At 45.7% G+C, this 19725-nt stretch overlaps 1 protein-coding gene across 1 annotated transcript in view; it reads left to right on the forward strand.

Moving 5' to 3' along the window:
- Positions 1-19725, forward strand: part of KCNH2 (potassium voltage-gated channel subfamily H member 2) — a 948799-nt gene that overhangs the window by 915715 nt on the left and 13359 nt on the right. Inside the window, exon 13 of the mRNA XM_030195619.1 lies at positions 16010-16196. Coding sequence (XP_030051479.1) covers positions 16010-16196 — 187 coding nt within the window. The remainder of the gene's footprint in view (positions 1-16009; positions 16197-19725) is intronic.

A 19725-nucleotide genomic window follows, 5' to 3' on the forward strand; every position in this document is an offset into this window, starting at 1 on the left:
CTCTCCCATTCCCCATCTCTCTCCTTCTTAGCCTTCCATTCCCTTCCATCTTCGATCTACATGCCATTACCATATTTCTACCCCCTGTGATCACTAATCTCTCCACTCCCTGGGCCTCTCCCCCATGCTTTCCACCATTCCCAGTGTCTCCCTCCCTCCACCCTTCCAGCCCAGCATCTGTTCCCTCTTTCTTCCCTCCTCACCCTCATAGCCTGATATCTCCCTATCCCTTTTACCTCCCACCACCAGCAGCATCTTCCTGTCCCATCTCTCTCCTCCCCTCCCCCATTGTTCAGCATTTTTCCCTTTCTCTTCCCTACCATCCATTGTCCATCTTCTCTCCCTGGATCCATCTTCCCTCTTTTTCCCCTCCCCTGCTTGTGCATCTCTCCTTTCCTCTCCTCTCCTCCATCTTCATGTCCAACTTTTCTCCCTCTCCCTCCCTTGAACACCTGGTCTAACATCTCACTCTACCCCCTCCCCTGCCATGCCACACAGCATCTCTCCATCTTTCCTTCCCCTCACCTCAATGCCATGTTCAACATTTCCCCTCTCATCTTTCCCTCCTTTCATTCCACTTCCATATCCAACACTTTTTTCTCTCTCTGGTCCTTTACCACTCCTATGCAGCCTTTCCCTCCCTCTCCCCATCCCACCCCACCCATATCCAACAATTCTCCCTCTCTTTCCCCTTGCAGCATCTCTCCATCCCTCCCCCCACATTGAAAAATTATTCCTCCACCCCACCTAGCACTACCCTGTCTCATTCCCTCATCCCAACAGTGCCCCTTGTCTCTCCCTGTCTCCCTGACCCCTCTCAAGCCACCTACCAGCATGCTGTAAGTTTCTTTTTCTCCCTCCCCCCAGCCACCCGTTGACATGCTGCACCTTTTTCCCCTCCCCCCCCCCCCCGCCAGCCACCCGTTGACATGCTGCACATTCCCCCCCGCCAGCCATCCACCCACCCACCCGCTGACATGCTGCACTTTTTTCCCCTCTACCCCGCCGCCAGCCACCCGCTGCAGTTTTACCTCCCAGCCACCCGATCCAGTTCTTCACGTCTACAATGGCGCCGAATCCGTCAGCACGCTGCTGCTACACCACTGCTTCCTTCTGGGCTGGCCTTACCTCCAATACTCTCTGAAGAGTTGGGGCCAGCGCAGAGGAAGCACTCGTAGCAGCATGCGCGCCGGAGGGCGCTGCGAGGCTCGAGCTAGCACCGCTGCCAGAAGGGGATGACAGGGGAGGGAGCAAGGAGGGAACAAAACCTTCTGCGCTCCGGCGGGTGGCTGGGACTGGAGGAGGGAAAGCTGAAATCGTGGATTGGTTCTCTATGAGATGCACCGTTACTGGGTGGGCCCGAGCCCAAAGTGGGCCCAGGCCCACCCCTGGCTACGCCCCTGGGTACAAGACATGTACACCCTACTGGGGGCGTAAGAATAATTGCCAGCAGTTAGACCTCACAGAGAATCTCCTGAGTGTCTTCCCAGCAAGGGTCACCATAAAACAGCGGATAGTCAGAGAGGGCCATTTGCTCAGCTAGGTTACATCACTGCAAATTAGTTTGACCCAGAAAAAAAACTTTTCAGTTTGAGATGTCAGCAGTTACTCTGTCATCTGTGAGTCTGTATTGGGTACCCCCGCTGCTGGGTGACACTACAAAATTGTTTTTGTATCAAGAGTTGGCTAAGGGGATAAGTGACCGTCACAGAACTGTAACACATTACTTATTAAAGGAAGTAATTACTCTTTATTTATTTATTTATTTATTTACATCAATTTATATACCGTATCTTATTGCTACTGCAAGACAGAACGGTTTACAATTTATAAAAAAAAAAAGCAGTACAATAAGTACAAATTGGACAAACATTAGAACTCCAATCATTACAGGAAAGCACAGCAAACCCACCAAACTAGCTACATAAGATGAAAACAATATAACTCATGATTAATACACAGGAGAACACTGCAGATACAAAATTAAATACATAATATAATCTACACAGACAGATAATACAGTTTTGACTTAGTATATATTACAGATGCCCATTTATAACCTTTCTTCCATTATTCTAAATTCTGATCTACATACTCGATAAAGTAGAAGGTTTTCAAAAGTTTCCGAAAATGAAAGTAAGATTTCTCAAGTCTGATCTCTTTTGGAAGGCCATTCCAAAGAGAGGGAAACAGATAGAAAAAAGCCGAATTCCGTGTAGATTCCCATCTAGCCCTAGCAAGAGGAGGAATCACTAACCTGTTATCTGTCAGGGATCTAAGGGTTCGTGTGGCAGTGTAAGGAATAGTTAGATTTGACAGATAGTCAGGATTTAGTGTATAGCTTGGCGTTCTTTTGACCCCTTTGAAACCTACTGCCTCATCTGAGTCTTACTTTGGATGCCAACTTTTAAACAGGAAGCTGGATATTCTGCAGGAGAGTCAGAAACTGAGGAAATTAACCCATTCCCAGCTCCACTTCAAGCTTAAGGGAGCCAGTCAAAGCCCTGGTCTCTCACTTCTGTTAATTGCCAATGCTGCAAGCAGTCAGCCAACACCTTTACAAAATGCATCTTAAGAAATTTTTAAAAAGCAGGAGTATGAATGATTATATTCATATAGCTTTTAACTGCTGTATAAACCATGAAATCCTGTTGCTGTCAAATGCCGGATAATCTCCAGTAGGTTTCACTGAAACGTTTCCAAACAGAAGTGGATGGCTGGCAGAGTGCACAGGCTGCTGGTCTCAGTAAGCAGCAGTCTGTGCCCGTGGTGTCTCTCCACTGATGAGAGAGCTAATCTACATTTTCTTTGTTTGCAAAGGTTGCAGAGTGGTGCATTTTTAAGGAAAGAGACCTCGCCCTCTTCCTCAATGCATGCATACAATCATAAGAACATAAGCCTTGTCATACTGGGACAGACCGAAGTTCTGTCAAGCCCAGTATGCTGTTTCCAGCAGTGGCCAATCCAGATCAGAAGCACCTGGAAAGATCCCAGAACAGTAAAACAGATTTTATGCTGCTTATCCTAGAAATAAGCAGTGGATTTTCACAAGTCCATCTGAATAACAGCTTATGACTTTCCAAACTTTTTTTAAATCCTGCTAAGCTAACTGCTTTTACCACATTTTCTGGCAGTCAGTTCCAGAATTTAAATACACATTGAGTGAAGAAATGTTTTTTTTCAGTTTGTTTTAAATTTACTACTTAATAGCTTAATCCTGTGTTCCCTAGTATTTTTAGAAAGCGTAAAAAAGCGATTCACATCTACCCATTCCACTCCACTCAGCATTTTATAAACCTCTATCATATCCTCAGCCATCTCTTCTCCAAGCTGAAGAGCCCTAGCTGCTTTAGCCTTTGCTCATAGGGAAGTCTTCCCATCCTCTTTATCGTCACCCTTCTCTGTAACTTTTCTAATTCAACTATAACGTTTTTGAGATGTGTCCATTTTCATAGGGAAATGGGACTTGATATACAGTTTTTGCAACTACATTCAAAGCGGTTTACATAGTATTTATTTATTTATTTATTTATTTATTTATTGCATTTGTATCCCACATTTTCCCACCTTTTTGCAGGCTCAATGTGGCTTACATTATGCCGTAATGGCGATCGCCATTTCCGGAATGAGAAATACAGAGTGGTATTGCATTAAAGTTCATAAATGATAGAGTAAATTATAGAGTAAGTTACACAATCAGTTCATTTCCGGCATGAGAAATAAAGTGGTAGTGCGTTAACGTTCATTAGTAACAGAGTGAATGAAGCAGTCAAGTGTGGAGAGTTCGGTTTTGTCTAGTTCTGGTAGAGTTTCGTTGTCTGGTATTTAGGATGGATCATTGTGGTATGTCTTTTTGAACAGGTTGGTTTTTAGTAATTTTTAGAAGATTGTTAGCTCGTGCATTGTTTTTATGACATTTGGTAGTGCATTCCATAGTTGCGTGCTAATGTAGGAGAAGCTGTATGCATATGTTGATTTATATTTAAGTCCTTTGCAATCAAGAATGTGCATGCTGACCTTTTTGTGTTCCTGGTTGGTAAGTCTGTGAGGTCTGACATATAGACCGGGGCCTCGCCGTGAATGATTTTATGGACCAGGGTGCAAACTTTGAACGCAATTCGTTCTTTTAGTGGGAGCCAGTGTAGTTTTTCTCTTAGGGGTTTGGCGCTTTCGTATTTCGCTTTTCCAAATATGAGTCTGGCTGCTGTGTTTTGGGCAGTTTGGAGTTTCTTAATGATTTTTTCTTTGCATCCGACATAGATGGTATTACAGTAATCTAGGTGGCTTAGCACCATTGATTGTACCAGGCTGCGGAATATTTCCCTTGGGAAGAAAGGTTTTACTCTTTTGAGTTTCCACATTGAATGGAACATTTTCTTTGTTGTATTTTCCACATGGCTTTCTAGTGTGAGATTTACATAAGTACATAAGTACATAAGTAGTGCCATACTGGGAAAGACCAAAGGTCCATCTAGCCCAGCATCCTGTCACCGACAGTGGCCAATCCAGGTCAAGGGCACCTGGCACGCTCCCCAAACGTAAAAACATTCCAGACAAGTTATACCTAAAAATGCGGAATTTTTCCAAGTCCATTTAATAGCGGTCTATGGACTTGTCCTTTAGGAATCTATCTAACCCCTTTTTAAACTCCGTCAAGCTAACCGCCCGTACCACGTTCTCCGGCAACGAATTCCAGAGTCTAATTACACGTTGGGTGAAGAAAAATTTTCTCCGATTCGTTTTAAATTTACCACACTGTAGCTTCAACTCATGCCCTCTAGTCCTAGTATTTTTGGATAGCGTGAACAGTCGCTTCACATCCACCCGATCCATTCCACTCATTATTTTATACACTTCTATCATATCTCCCCTCAGCCGTCTCTTCTCCAAGCTGAAAAGCCCTAGCCTTCTCAGCCTCTCTTCATAGGAAAGTCGTCCCATCCCCACTATCATTTTCGTCGCCCTTCGCTGTACCTTTTCCAATTCTACTATATCTTTTTTGAGATACGGAGACCAGTACTGAACACAATACTCCAGGTGCGGTCGCACCATGGAGCGATACAACGGCATTATAACATCCGCACACCTGGACTCCATACCCTTCCTAATAACTCTGAGAATTTTCAGGCTGTCCGAAACAGGAAGGGTGTAGTCTGGGGTGTTTATAGTGTTGGGTCTTATTTGTAACTGGGGCAATGGAAGGTTAAGTGACTTGCCCAGAGTCACAAGGAGCTACAGTGGGAATCAAACCCAGTTCCTCAGGATCAAATTCCGCTGCACTAACCACTAGACTACTTCTCCACAGGCCACATGCAGCAAAGATCACCAGCTAGCTAGTTATCTGTAGGAACATTGTCAGCCAAGCCTAAGCAGCTTTGGCTGAAATTTCTCCTCTGTCTTGCTGGTCAGACTGGCTGGTTAGATTTAAGGCAGCTGTTTGTGTGGTCATAATTGCCTGGTAATCTTAGCCAGAGCTGTTCTGCACTGATTTTCAGGTCTAAGGGATGTCTGCTCCAGGAATGGCACTGGAGCCATCCCCTTCTTTGACTGCCTAAATTTGCCCACTTCAGGAATTTAGCAAGGTAAATTTAGCCAGTCAGCAGGGGGGGGTCCAGTATTTTGGGTCCAGTATGTAAACTAATTATGCATTCCCAGGCAGCTGGCGAACACTTTATTGGCTTGTATGTTTATTTTTTAAAAGTTACACCAATAATATTGGGTAGTTTAAATTGGTGAATGGCTTAATTCTATCAGATAAAAGTGAGCTAGGTTTGCAGTGGGAAGTGGGAGGACAAAAAAATTACCCAGTCAGCAGTGATATTCAGCCGCTAACCCCCAGATTATATGGTGATTAAAGTTGCACGTGCAGCTCAGCATGTATATCCGATTTGCATGTGCAACTTAATCGATTAATGAGCCAATCAGCACCAATGATTGGCTGCTAACCAATTCGCGTTAATTGGTCAGAATTGGGAGTTATGAACACATCGTGTTCTATAATGATGCGCATGTAATTTCAAAGGGGCATGTATAGGGGACGTTTCTGGGGCAATCCTATCAGTTACTCCTAATTTAGTCGCTGACATTTACACCTGCTTTCAGCAGGCGTAAGTGCAGGCACCTTAATTTAGACGCAGATTAGGCACTTAGGCGCTATTCTATAAAGTAGGGATGCGGGGCGGTGGGGGCGGTCCGCCCCAGGTGCATGCTGCTGGAGGGGTGCAGAGAGCAGCTGCACGCCTGTCGGTTCCCTGGTTCCCTGCTCCCTCTGCCCCAGAATAGGTTACTTCCTGTTCTGGGCAGAGGGAGCAGGGAGCCAGTGTAGCTGACAGGTGCGCAGCTGCTCTCTGCACTCCTCCAGCAGCGTGCACCCAGGGGGTGTCATTGCGCCAGGGTGGGGGGGGGTGTCATACTGCACCCCGGAGCGGGGGGTGCGCATTGGCGATCCGCCCCGGGTGGCAGCCAACCTAGGATCGTCACTGGGGATACCCTTCATAGAATAGCGCTCAACGCGTAATTTTTTCCGCACCGATTTTTCGGCATGATTTATTGAATCTAATCCTAAATAGGTAGTGCCAATAATGTGGTCATTACCAGTGTTCCCTCTAAGGTGAACGTGTGAGCGATCACTCATACATACCGGGAGCGTCGCTTACTTTGTTTTCAAGGTCGCTCACCTGGACAATGCGCTCGGCATAGAGAACCCTGAATACAGTCTGGTAATGAATGACTGGCTGCTTCTGAAGGGGTGAACAATCAAATACCTGAAGGATCCCGCAATATTTCTTGGGGTGGCGGTCCGCATCTCTGCAGCTCCTACAGTCAACCACCACCAGCTTCTGGATAAGTGCATGCCTGCTTCTGGATACGTACGTGCATGGACGAGCCAAAGGAATTTTTATTAAGGAAGCACTGAAGCCTCGAGGAATGCCTGCACTTGCAGGTTGGGGCCTATTTAAGGATGGCCATGCCTTGCCTGACTGCAGTATTGGCTTCTTTGAACCCTATCAGCATTGTCTTCCAGCCTTGCCTGCCTGCCTTGCCAGGTTCCTGCCCAAGTCTGCCTGGATGCCTTGCGCTGCCTAATTTCGGTTTTGCTTGCTTTGAACCCTTGCCTGCCTGGCTTGCCAGTTTCCATCCCAAGCGTGCCTTGATGCCTTGTCTCCCAGCCTTGCCTGCCTAGCTTGCCAGTTTTCAGCTTGAGCCTGCCTCTCCTGTCTCCAGCTGGAGCCTATATGAACCAGTGTATGCGGTCAAAGTGAAAAGCTGAAGAGAATCCAAGTACTACATAGAAAAAACAGTGTTTGGGGTTTAAGATCGAATGGTTGATAGGATATTTTGTTAAAACAGACTTACTGCGTGGCGCAGGACAGCACATGCTTATGGGAGAAATTTTTAACTACTCTTGCTTGAAAGCAGGAGCTTTTAACGAGTGGACCTCAGGGAAAGCATGGATCGACTGGAAAGTGGACCATCTCAAACGACATTTGAACCAGAACTGTCATATCAATTCAGTCACAAAGCTTAAAAATCAATCCAAAAGTTTGTTGAAAAAATGTACACAAGCATATGAAGACAGAAAAGAACTTACGCAGGGAAAACAAGCAAGCCCCCTGCCCCCCCCCCCCCCCCCCCCACCACCACTCTTTTTGGGCTGTTGAGCTATTTTTGGCACTCACTTGAAAAAAAATTTGTTCACAGCAGGCTGCTCCTTAGAGGGAACACTGGTCATGACACTGTCCATATATTCAGCACCACCTACCTATACAGAGAGCTGTACTGAATATATAGATTGCGTTAAAAAGTAGCAGCAGCATTTAACTTGCATAAGTACATAAGTATTGCCATACTGGGACAGACCAAAGGTCCATCAAGCCCAGCATCTTGTTTCCAACAATGGCCAATCCAGGTCACAAGTACCTGGCAAGATCCCAAAAAAGTGCAATATATTTTATGCTGCTTATCCCAGAAATAAGCAGTGGATTTTCCCCAAGTCCATTTTAATAATGGTCTATGGACTTTTCCTTTAGGAAGCCATCCAAACCTTTTTTTAAACCCTGCTAAGCTAACTGCTTTTACTACATTCTCTAGCAGGGAATTCCTGAGTTTAATTACACATTGACTGAAGAAAAGCTTTCTCCAATTCAGACCTTACCAGCTTGACCCAATTGAAATTGACTTCTGAAGCAATGGGGGCCACAGAATTACAAGCAAAAAGGCTCTCCCAGCTTTATCTGTGTATTTTTCACAGTACTAGTCTAAATATCACCGCTTCCTGGATAAATGCCAGTGACCACTTTCTCCCAGATTCTATATAGTTCAACTTGAGTTGTGTGTGCAAATCCAGCTGTATTCTGGTTTTGAACACGTAAATTAATTAGCTTAACGAGCCAATCAGTGCTGATAATTGAACTTAAGCAATTATTAACACTAAGTGGCATTAATTAGAATTTACACGCACAGCTGTCCAGGCATATTCTAGTGGGAGGAGCATAGGCAGGTCATGGGCGTTCCTAGAATTTATGTGCACTGTTATAGAATATGCCCATACCGCGTATAATTTAGGCGTCAGCATTTACACCAGGTTTTCATTGGAGTAAATAAACGTGACTAAATATAGTCACAGAAAACGGGTGTTGGGGGTATTCTATAAACAGATCACAACAACCTCCTGGGGCTTCAGCAAGGTAATATTTATTTATTTATTAGGATTTATTTACCGCCTTTTTGAAGGAATTCACTCAAGGCGGTGTACAGTAAGAATAATTCAAACATGAGCAATAGACAATTACAGCAGTAAAAATATTCAAAAACAATACAGAGTATGGCATGGTATACTATTTACAATGTCAACATAATACGTAATGGAACATTATAATTGATAGTGAAGGGTAAAGCAACATATAGATAGGTAAGAAAGTAGGAAGAGTTAGAAAGTAAGGTGATTGATTTAAAGAAAGTTGCACATGAGGTCAGAGAGATGGTCAAATATTATCTCTCGTGGCTCCTTATGCCTGGAATAAACTTCCTGAGCCTGTACGTCTAGCTCCATCTCTACCTGTTTTCAAATCTATGCGGAAAACCCACCTTTTCATTGCTGCTTTTGGCTCCTAGCCATTACTCATTTGCCTCCCCCTTGTTCCTTCTCACCCAGTACTACCCTCCCCTTATTGTCTTGTCTGTCTGTATTATTTTTAGATTGTAAGCTCTATTGAGCAGGGACTGTCTCTCTATGTCAGGTGTTCAGCGCTGCGTACGTCTGGTAGCGCTATACAAATGCTAATAATAATAATCTCAGCTAGGGTAGGAGTGGATAAACATGTCCTGCTGCAGTATATGCAGCCTCAGTCACTCCTTGTGTGTGTGAATGAGACTAACGAGTTAGTTACTTCTTCCATTAAAGGCCTGGTTGAAGAGCCAAGCTTTCACCTGCTTCCTGAAGTATATTTGACTACTATCTGAGGTTCCTACTTTCATATCAGCTCCTACACTGGGCTCCCATGTCCTACATCCCAACCTCCTCCTTCAGTCCAATGTCATAGAATCAGTCCCACCACAGAAAAGAAATTCAGACTTCTACTCCAGGTATTTCCTCATTCCAAAAAAGATGGGAGGCTTATGCCCCATGCTGGACCTCAGACACCTCAACCATTTTCTTTCAAGGAGAACTTCAGGATTAATATACTTCCAAGCATTCTATCATTCTTAAAGAAAGAGGATTGGTTGTATCTCAAGGATGTTTGTCCATCCATCTGTGTTACAGGTCTCGTAATCTCTTTCAGCTAAGATTTCCAATATTTAAGAATTAAAAATTAGTTAAGCATCTTACATTATCTATTCAATCAATGGAGTGGAGGAGTGGCCTAGTGGTTAGGGTGGTGGACTTTGGTCCTGAGGAACTGAGTTTGATTCCCACTTCAGGCACAGGCAGCTCCTTGTGACTCTGGGCAAGTCACTTAACCCTCCATTGCCCCATGTAAGCCGCATTGAGCGCGGGGTACAAGTGTAATAAAATAGATACTATTGGAGATTCTACATGGAATGTTGCTATTCCACTAGCAACATTCCATGTAGAAGGCTGCGCAGTTTTCTGCAGGACATCAGACTCACAGAAACAGAAGCCTACCCGGCCACCCGGCTGGTGATCTGCAAGGGCCGACTTCTACATGGAATAGCAACATTCCATGTAGAATCTCCAATAGTAGTAACAGTGGAGGAGTGGCCTAGTGGTTAGTGTGGTGGAACTGAGCTCGATTCCCACTTCAGGCACAGGCAGCTCCTTGTGACTCCGGGCAAGTCACTTAACCCTCCATTGCCCCATGTAAGCCGCATTGAGCCTGCCATGAGTGGGAAAGCGCGTGGTACAAATGTAATAAAATAGATACTATTGGAGATTCTACATGGAATGTTGCTACTATTGGAGATTCTACATGGAATGTTGCTATTCCACTAGCAACATTCCATGTAGAAGGCTGCGCAGGCTTCTGCTTCTGTGAGTCTGACGTCCTGCACGTACGTCAGACTCACAGAAACAGAAGCCTGCGCGGCCACATTGGTGATCTGCAAGGGTCGACTTCTACATGGAATGTTGCTAGTGGAATAGCAACATTCCATGTAGAATCTCAAATAGTAGCAACCGTGGAGGAGTGGCCTAGTGGTAATGGAGGAGTGGCCTAGTGGTTAGTGTGGTGGACTTTGGTTCTGAGGAACTGAGTTCGATTCCCACTTCAGGCACAGGCAGCTCCTTGTGACTCTGGTTAAGTCACTTAACCCTCCACTGCCCCAGGAACAAATAAGTGCCTGTATACAATATGTAAGCCACATTGAGCCTACCTTGAGTGGGAAAGCGCAGGGTACAAATGTAACAGCAACAAAAAAAATATCAGCTAATTTGTGGAATCAGCTTCCGTTGTCTTTGAGGTCTTGTACCCATTATCTTTTATTTAGAAAACATTTAAAAGTTTTTTTTTTATTTTGCAAGGCAGGTTTATCTAATGTTTAGTTTATGTTATTGGTTTGGTTTGTTTGTAATTCCTGGATTGATTGGTCCAGCTCTTGATTGTTGTAATCCATTGAACTGTATAGGTATAGGCAGGATACAAGAACTGACATAGCATAACAATATCAATATAAGGTCCTTCATGTTGGCTTTTCTTCAGTTCTTAGTCTTCATAAAATGCTCTGCAGTTGTGGCCGCCCACTTACACAAGCACAGTCATCTAGTCTTTCCATACCCTGACAATTGGCTCCTTGCCGCTACCCTTGAATCTTGTTCTAGCCCTCAGGAGAAATAAAAACATTCACCTGCTTCAGAGTCTAAACTTCATCATCAACTTTCAAAAATCAATGTTACACCCTATGAACAAGATTTCCTGTATAGTTGTGATTCTAGACGCATGTCAAGTGAAAGCATTTTTGTTAGTGGACAGATTGCAGTCTCTGACCTCATATGTTCACTGCAGTCAAATGCTTGTGATGATCACAGCCAGGGCCTACTTACAAATACAGAGCCATGTGGCTGCCGCCATCCATATAGTCCCATTTCCTTGACTGAAAATTAGATGGTCTCAATGGAACCAGCATGCTCTCAGTTGATCTATGAACTGTTCTGCAGTGGTGGACATCTAAATCCAGTTTGAGTGCAGGTGCCCCATTTTCTCTGTTGAAACAGTTCTAACCATAGGCACCACCAACCAATGCAGACAGTCAAGGTCTAAAACACCACTTCACATCAATCACATGGAGCATCAGGTCGTAGGTCGAGATGGGGTCAGTGGAGTTCGAGCACGCATGGGATTAACGCAAAGGAATCCTGTTTAGAAGGAATAGATCCACCAAACCTTAGCGCAGATTGGGTGGCAATGCCGGTAATTGGGAAGCAAAACCAGTGCCGAGTAGACTTCTACGGTCTGTGCCCTGATCGTGACTGAATAGATGGGCTGGAGTGTAAATTTTAAGGGGCTTCAAAGTTAACTTCATAACTTTTAGTGCAAGAACAGTGCTGGGCAGACTTCTACAGTCTGTGCCCCAAAAAAGCCAAGGACAAATCAAACTCGGGTATACGTATAAAGTATCGCTTACTATGTATAATGAGTTTATCTTGTTGGGCAGACGGGATGGGCTGTACAGGTCTTTATCTGCTGTCATTTACTATGTTATGTTATGTCTTCATCCATTTGCTTTGAGACACTTCAGTCTTAATTCAAATAGACAACAATGTTGTTATGCTTTATGTCAACAAACGAGTTATGGGGTCCTTCCATCTGTTCCAGGAAGCAGCAAAAATTCACAAGTTTGTCACTAGTGGATGGGGCACTCCACTATTTACCTTTCCCCATTGAAAAAATTGGCTGTTTATGACTAGATTCCGTAAATGGTGCTGAAACAATTGTGCTGAAAACTGTTCATACGGAGTGCTAGTCTATAAATGGCACGCCTGGTTGGCCACCGTTTATAAAATAGCTCTTAGAACCGATTTCCACGCAAAACATTTTGGCGCAAGGATTTACACCAACTGAAACTTGGTGTAAATCCTGGCACGTAAATTAGGTTCGGATCCTCAGTATTCAGTAGTACTGCACGTATCTTTAGTACATGCCTACGACCTACCCATGGCCCCGCCCCACCCCCTTTTGAGTTGCATGCTATAAGATTTGTGCGCAAGGTGCGTTCAGAAATCTAGATTGTTGCCAATTAATGCCAGTTATTTATTATTGGAACCCAGTTATTGGCGCTGATTGGCTCATTAACCAATTTAGTTATGTGCGCATCTCAGCGCATAGTTTTCTGTGTGGAAATTTGAGCACCATTTATAAAATCGGGGGGTTAGAGTGGAACGGGTAGACTTGAATCACTTGTTTACTCTTTCCAATTATACAAGGACCCAGGGCATGCAATGAAGCTACTAATTAGTAAATTTAAACAAACCAGAGAAAATATTTCTTCAGTCTTCGTGTGATTAAACTCTGGAATTTGTTGCCAGAGAATGTGATAAAAGCAGTTAGCTTAGCAGGGTTAAAAATTTTTTTTGGATAATTTCCTAAAAGAAAAGTCCATAAGCTATTATTAAGATGGACTTGGGAAAATGCACTGCTTATTTCTAGGATGAGCAGCATAAAATCTGTTTTACTGTTCTGGGATCATGCCAGGTACTTGTGACCTGGATTGACCACTGTAGGAAACGGGATACTAGGCATGATGGCCCTTCGGTCTGTCCCAATATGGCGATGCTCATGTTCTTATATTTTAACCAGCTAGCAAGCCATAATAAGACATTGCCTCCTATCCCATAACTTTTTCTTTCCTCTGGAGTCTCTCACGAGGGACTTTATCAAATGCCTTCCGAAAATCCAAATACTGTCCCCTCATTCTGTAACTTGACACCTACATTTATGCACCGAGTGCCCATATTAGTTACAAAATACTAGTACTTACACATAGGACTGTTACATTTACACAGATAAGTGCTAATTGGTTGCTTATTCACTTGTTCGGAACCCTTATTTTATCATCCTCACTTTAATATTCCCTTATCTCTTGTTTGTCCTGTTTGTCTGTCCTAATTAGATTGTAAGCTCTGTCGAGCAGGGACTGTCTCTTCATGTTCAAGTGTACAGCGCTGTGTACATCTAGCTCTATAGAAATGATAAGTAGTAGTTGATATTGAAAGCGACTTAAACAGCCAGAATGGGCCCTTGGCCGGTTAAATCACCTGTTTGGGGCTAAATGGTTATTTTGAGCGACCGAAAGTAACCGGTTAGTGCTGAAGTGAAAACCAGCTATAATGGGGTGGAGTCAGCACTTGACTGGTTAATTCCGGTATTCAGCATTTAACCAGCCAAGTTAACCACAGAAACAGGACCACATAAAAGCCAGTCTTGGCTTTATGCATTAACCCATAGCCGGTTAATTGCTGAATATTGTACTTAACCTGCTATGCGTTAGCTGGCTCCGGAAACCTGAAAATTCAGTGCTGGTGCCCAGTCATGGCCCAGCATTGAATTTCTGGGTTTAACGCTGCCGGCAGTCAGTAAAACACTGGTTGCTGCCAGCTGAATATCAGGCCCTATATCTTTAGCATACAACTTACTTAGTGCTTAAACGCAGGGGGGGAGGAACTTGAGCAGCACATGGGTGTGTCCATTTACACGCATAATTGACAGAATACTCTAAGTTAGCGGTTCCCAAACTGTGTGCCGCAGCACCCCAGGTCACCGTAGCGAACTGACAGGGGTGCCGCAGCATATTTTCTTCACCTCCCTCCCACAGACATGCCAAGTCTCCCATATTCAGCTGGAGACCCCCACTTTGGCGGGTCATCTCCCACTGAGACACACTGCCACCACCGCACCGCCACTGCTGCTTCTCCCAATGAAACAACAGAAAGCAAGCGCAGAGCCGCAGCCTTCTAGCCTTCTTCCGGTCCTCTGCCCCCGCTGACGTCAACTTCCCGTTCTGAGGCAGAGGACCGGCAGAGCCAACAGCACATGCCTGAAAAGGCTATGGCCCCGCGCTTGATATTTGCTGTTTTGCCAGGGCTGTGCTGCTCATCGGAAGAAGCAGCAGTGGCCAGGAAACAGAAGATACTGGGTGCAACGAAAAGGGAGCATGGAGAGAAAGGCAGGAGATACTGAATGGAGAGGGGGGGAAATTATTGAAGAGTGGGGGACATTGGATGGAAGAGGGGTAGAGAGAGAGATGATGAGTGGAAAGATGGGGACAGAAAGTGGGGAACAAACTGGATGGAAATGGCTGGAGAGAGAGAAGATGCTGAGTAGAAGGATGGGGAGAAAGGGGGAGACCATGGCTGGATGGATGTAGAGAGAAAGGGGGAAGGTGCTGGATGGAAAGAGGGAAGACATTGGATGGAAGGGTAGTGAGAGAAAGAGAGGAGACGCTGCATAGAAGGATGCAGAGAAAGACAGGTAGACACTGGAAGGATGGGGAAAGAAAGAGAGAAGTCACTGGATGGAAGGGTAGGGAGAGAAAGAGAGGAGATGCTAGATGAAAAGGGGGAGAGGATAAAGTTAGCAAAAGACTGGAGAATAAGAGGAAGGGGCATAGGGGAGAACAAGAGTGAGGGAAAGATGAAAAGCCATAAGTAGATGAAGTAAAAAGAGAGAAATTCAAGATTGGATAGTAAGAATGCATTAAATCTGGACAGAGAGGCAGAAAAATAAAGAAAAGGTAGGCAGAATGTGGATGGAAGGGGAGAGAGATGAGCAGAAGCTGAATGGAAGAGAGAGAGTAGTTGGGCAGAAGCTGAATGGAAGGGAGAGAGAAGGTGGGCAGAAGCTGGATGGAGGAAGGAGAGAAGGTGGGGCTGAAGCTGGATGGAGGAGGGAGAGAAGGTGGGGCTGAAGCTGGATGGAAGAGGGAGAGAAGGTGGGGCTGAAGCTGGATGGAGGAGGGAGAGAAGGTGGGCAGAAGCTGGATGGAAGGTAGGACTCAATACCATTGGTGGCAGCAGCAGCGACAGGAGGGGTAGAGACTTGAGAGGAAATGTGTAGCCTAGGGACACTGTGACTCAAGACGTTTGGGTACCACTGCTCTAAGTTATGTACTAAAGTGCTGCATTTAAGTCTGCTCTTGACATGGCATAAGTGAGCACACCTAAATGTAGGCAAATAGATGCCAACAAGGTGGTGTTCTGTAATGGAATCTGGGCACCCAGATGCTTGTATAGAAGTAGCGCTCAGCACACTGCATCTAGGTGCCAGATTTTTGGTGCACAGTTATAGAATTGCCTCTATGTCAACTGGCTCATTCTTTTCCACATGCTTATCAGCATCTTCAAACACACTGGTAATGGAAGGTTCCCTTTGCTGAATCCATGTTGGCTCTGCCCCATTAAACTGTGTCTTTCCATATTGCCAGTAACGTTTGTGTTTTCAGGATAACTTGTACCTTTTTGCCCAGGAAATTCCCATTTCTAGAACAAGCCTGTGTCTTTCCCCTCTTGTTTTGTGATTAGTAAAATTACTTTTTTTTTTCTCATATTTATCAACAGGGGCTTTTTCTGGTGTCTCCAACATTTTCAGCTTCTGGGGAGACAGCCGGGGCCGGCAGTACCAGGAGGTCCCAAGATGCACCATCCCAACCCATGCTACTCTCAACGTCCCCCTTCCTTCCCCATGTCGGCGGCCAAGGTGTGAAGTAGAAAGCAGACTGGATCTGCTACAGAAGCAACTCAACAGGTGAGAATGGTAGTCCCATAGGAATGATCCCTCCTAACACCATGGTGGGGCATTGAATGAATACCAAATGCTGGAACATTTATTCACTGCTAGCTAGGAGGGAAGACCATCAAGTAACATCATGCAAAGGTGTTGGATCACAGAGAAAAGTGACCCCCTAATACCATGCTAGGATATTAGGTCAGTGAGTTGGCCCTTAACCCCATGCTAGTAAACTGGTTTGATACGAACTAGGAGGGAAGAATGTGCTATAACCCAGGGGATCTCACCGCAGTCCTCAGGGCACACCCAGCCAGTCAGGGTTTCAGGTATCCACAATGATTATGCATGAGATAAATTTGTATGTACTATCTCCATTGTATGCAAATTTATCTCAGCATATTCATTGTGGGTATCCTAAAAACCTGACTAGCCAGGTGTGTCCTGAAGACTGAGTTGAGAACCACTGCTGTAACTCCATGCTTGTATGGTGATTCACTATGAGCTAGGAGTAGGGAACTAGGCAGAGGACCTTCTAACACCATGCTGGAGCAGTGATCTGACGTGCCTCTGGAGGGAAGAGTGTCCCCCTAACTCTGTATTGGGATGGAGGCTCATCATGAGTTAGGAGGGGAAACATTCCAGCTAACACCATGGTGGAACACTGGTTCTCCGAGGACAAGCAAGCCATATTCTCCCCAGGGACCGAACAGCATCAGACCCAACCTCGAGGCAACATGGGGATTCGATGTCGTCCTTGTCGGCACTGAGGAGCATCAATGACCGGCATCGGACGAAGGCCAAGAAGCATCAATATCAGTCTCCCTCAAATCACAATTCCGGGAGCTCCGGGGCACCGAGAGATTCGGTCCCCAAGAAGTGTCAGTGCCGGTAGGACCGCTCCCCCTCCATACAGGAGGTGCTGATGCACAAGTCTCCACGCAGCCAGGACCAGACACTTGTCTCGACCCCTGCAGTTCATCAGTCTGTCTCTGAACCAGCACCCCACCCTTTCCCACTGGCCTCTTTCAATGAGTGCATCCGGGCCATGCTCCCTGAGCTCTTGGCAAGGTTTTTACAACAGTGTGCATCAGTGTCTGGGTTGTTTGCACTAGCCATGCCTCTTGCTGCTGCTCCACAAGGCCCTCAGCCTGCAGTGAGGTCTATGACACCAGTGTCACATGCATATCCGCCTGTGTGGGCACCCCCTCAACGTCAGTGGAGGAAGCTTCGCCGGAGTCGAGGATGGAACCGACACCTCAGTGCCCTTCTCGAGGACATTGCTGCTCTGTTTCAAGACAGGCATGGTCTCAGTATTCCCATGGGTAGTTTTTCACAAACAGTGATGAGGAGCTCTCTTGGGAGTCTATTGAGGATCCAAGGTACTTCTTGGAAGAGGAATCCTTTGATACTGACCGCCTCCCATCCAGAGGAAAGGAGGAAGTCTCCACCTGAGTACCTTTCCTTCCCAGGTTTTGTCAGGGAAATGGAGACTCTATTCCCATTTGTTTGGAGATGGAGGACGAGCCCAGGGCCAAGATGTTTGAGGTCCTGGGCTATGAATCTCCTCCTCCTTCACCAGATCCTGAAAGATGTCCAGGTAAAGAACTTGGAGTCCCCTCTGTCAGTCCCTGTCCTGCCCAAGAAGATAAACATCATGTATAAAGCTCCCCAGGGTTTGACAAGCCTCAGTTTCTTCATCATTCCTTGGTGGTGGAATCTGCGCTCAAGAGAGCTAGGAGTTATAGGGTCTGTGCTTCGGCTCCCTGGCAGAGAAGCTGGAATTCTGGATTCTTTTGGGCAGAAGATGTATCAGGCCTCTATGCTCATCTCCCGTATTCAATCTTACCAGATCTACAAAGCCTATACTTGCGGAACTTGATGCGCAGTTTGTCTGATTTGGCGGATTCTCTTTTACAGGAGCAGGCCAGATTGATTCACCAGTTGGTCAATCAGAAGAAGGTGTGTAGAAAGTTCTTGGCCAGGGGTGCCTATGACACCTTTGATGTGGCGTCCAGGATCTCTGCCCAAAGTATATCGATGAGCAGACTCTCATGGTTGCATGTCTCTGACTTGGATCCTGCAGTCCAGCAGAGGTTGGCAGATGCCAGGTAGATAACCTTTTTGGAGACAAGGTGGAGGAGGTTGCAAATTTCATTGAGAAACACACGGACATTATTGGCACTCTCTTCCATCAGACGACGTCTGCACATTCCTCCTCATCTAGTAGATTTTTGGGCCAGTCTAAGAGGGGTACCTACTACTCTTACAGATGTAGGTACACTCCTTCTTCTCACCAGCCTCAGCAGGCTCAGTCCCAGCATGCTCGTTCTCGTCAATAGCATGCGCCCAAGACCCAGCCAGCTCCCCAGTCAAAGCCAGGGACAAACGTTTGACTGGCTCCAGTAGAGCATAGCTGCAGTCAGAGTGACCATCCTGAATTTTTTCCAAGGAAGGTGGCCCTTGTAATAGTCCATCTCAGATATGCCCTTAATTGGCGTCAACGATCGCCAAATTGCCCACTGAGAGCATCTCACTTCAGCTCTCAGCACAAGCAGGTACTTACAGAAGAACTCTCTGCCCTTCTAAAGGCCCATGCAATCAGGTCCGTTCCAGCAGGGGAAGAAGGACTGGGATTCTATTCCAGGTACTTCCATGTGCCCAAGAAAACAGGGGGGATGCATTCCATCCTAGACCTAAGGGCCCTGAACAAATTCCTGGTCAAAGTAAGGTTCAGGGTGGTTTTCCTGGGCACCCTTTTCCCTATGATTCAGGAAAACGATTGGCTATGCTCTCTGGACTTAAAGGATGCTTACACTCACATCCTGATACTTCCTTGCCTCAGGAAGTATCTTCAGTTTCAGCTGGGGACACATCACTTCCAGTTCCACATGTTGTATTTTGACCTTGCGCCAGCTCCCAGAGTGTTTACCAAGTGTGTTGCAGAAGTCGCAGCATTACTATTCAGATTGGGAGTCCATGTGTTCCCCTATCTGGACAAATGGCTGGTGAACAGCATGTCGAAGGACGGTGCTCAGGAGTCCATGCAGAGAACTATTCAGGTGTTGGAGCTACTGGGGTTCGTTTTAAACTACCTCAAGTCCCATCTCCATCCCATTCAGCAATTGGAGTTCATCGGAGCCCTGATAGACATGCAGCAGGCAAAGTCTTTTCTCCCTGTGCCAAGGGTGGACACTTTATTGCTGTTGCCACTTAGGTCTGAGCCAGCCAGCATGTTATGGCTCGGATGATGTTGAGGTTGTTAGTCCACATGGCCTCCACTGTTCATGTCACATCCATGGCACGTCTTCACATGAGAACTGCCCAGTGAACCCTGGCTTCCCAGTGGTACCAAGCCTCGGGGAACCTATCGGATGTCATCCAAATAACACCAAAGTTGATTCAGTCTCTCCTTTGGTGGAAAATTCGGTCCAATTTGACTGTGGGACTTCCATTCCAAATTCCTAAACCACAGAAAGTGCTAACGACTGATGCATCGCACCTGGAGTGGGGAGCTTATGTGGATAGACTTCACACCCAGGGTGCTTGG

This window comes from Microcaecilia unicolor, chromosome 1, assembly GCF_901765095.1.
Source record: "Microcaecilia unicolor chromosome 1, aMicUni1.1, whole genome shotgun sequence".
Taxonomy (NCBI): Eukaryota; Metazoa; Chordata; class Amphibia; order Gymnophiona; family Siphonopidae; genus Microcaecilia; species Microcaecilia unicolor.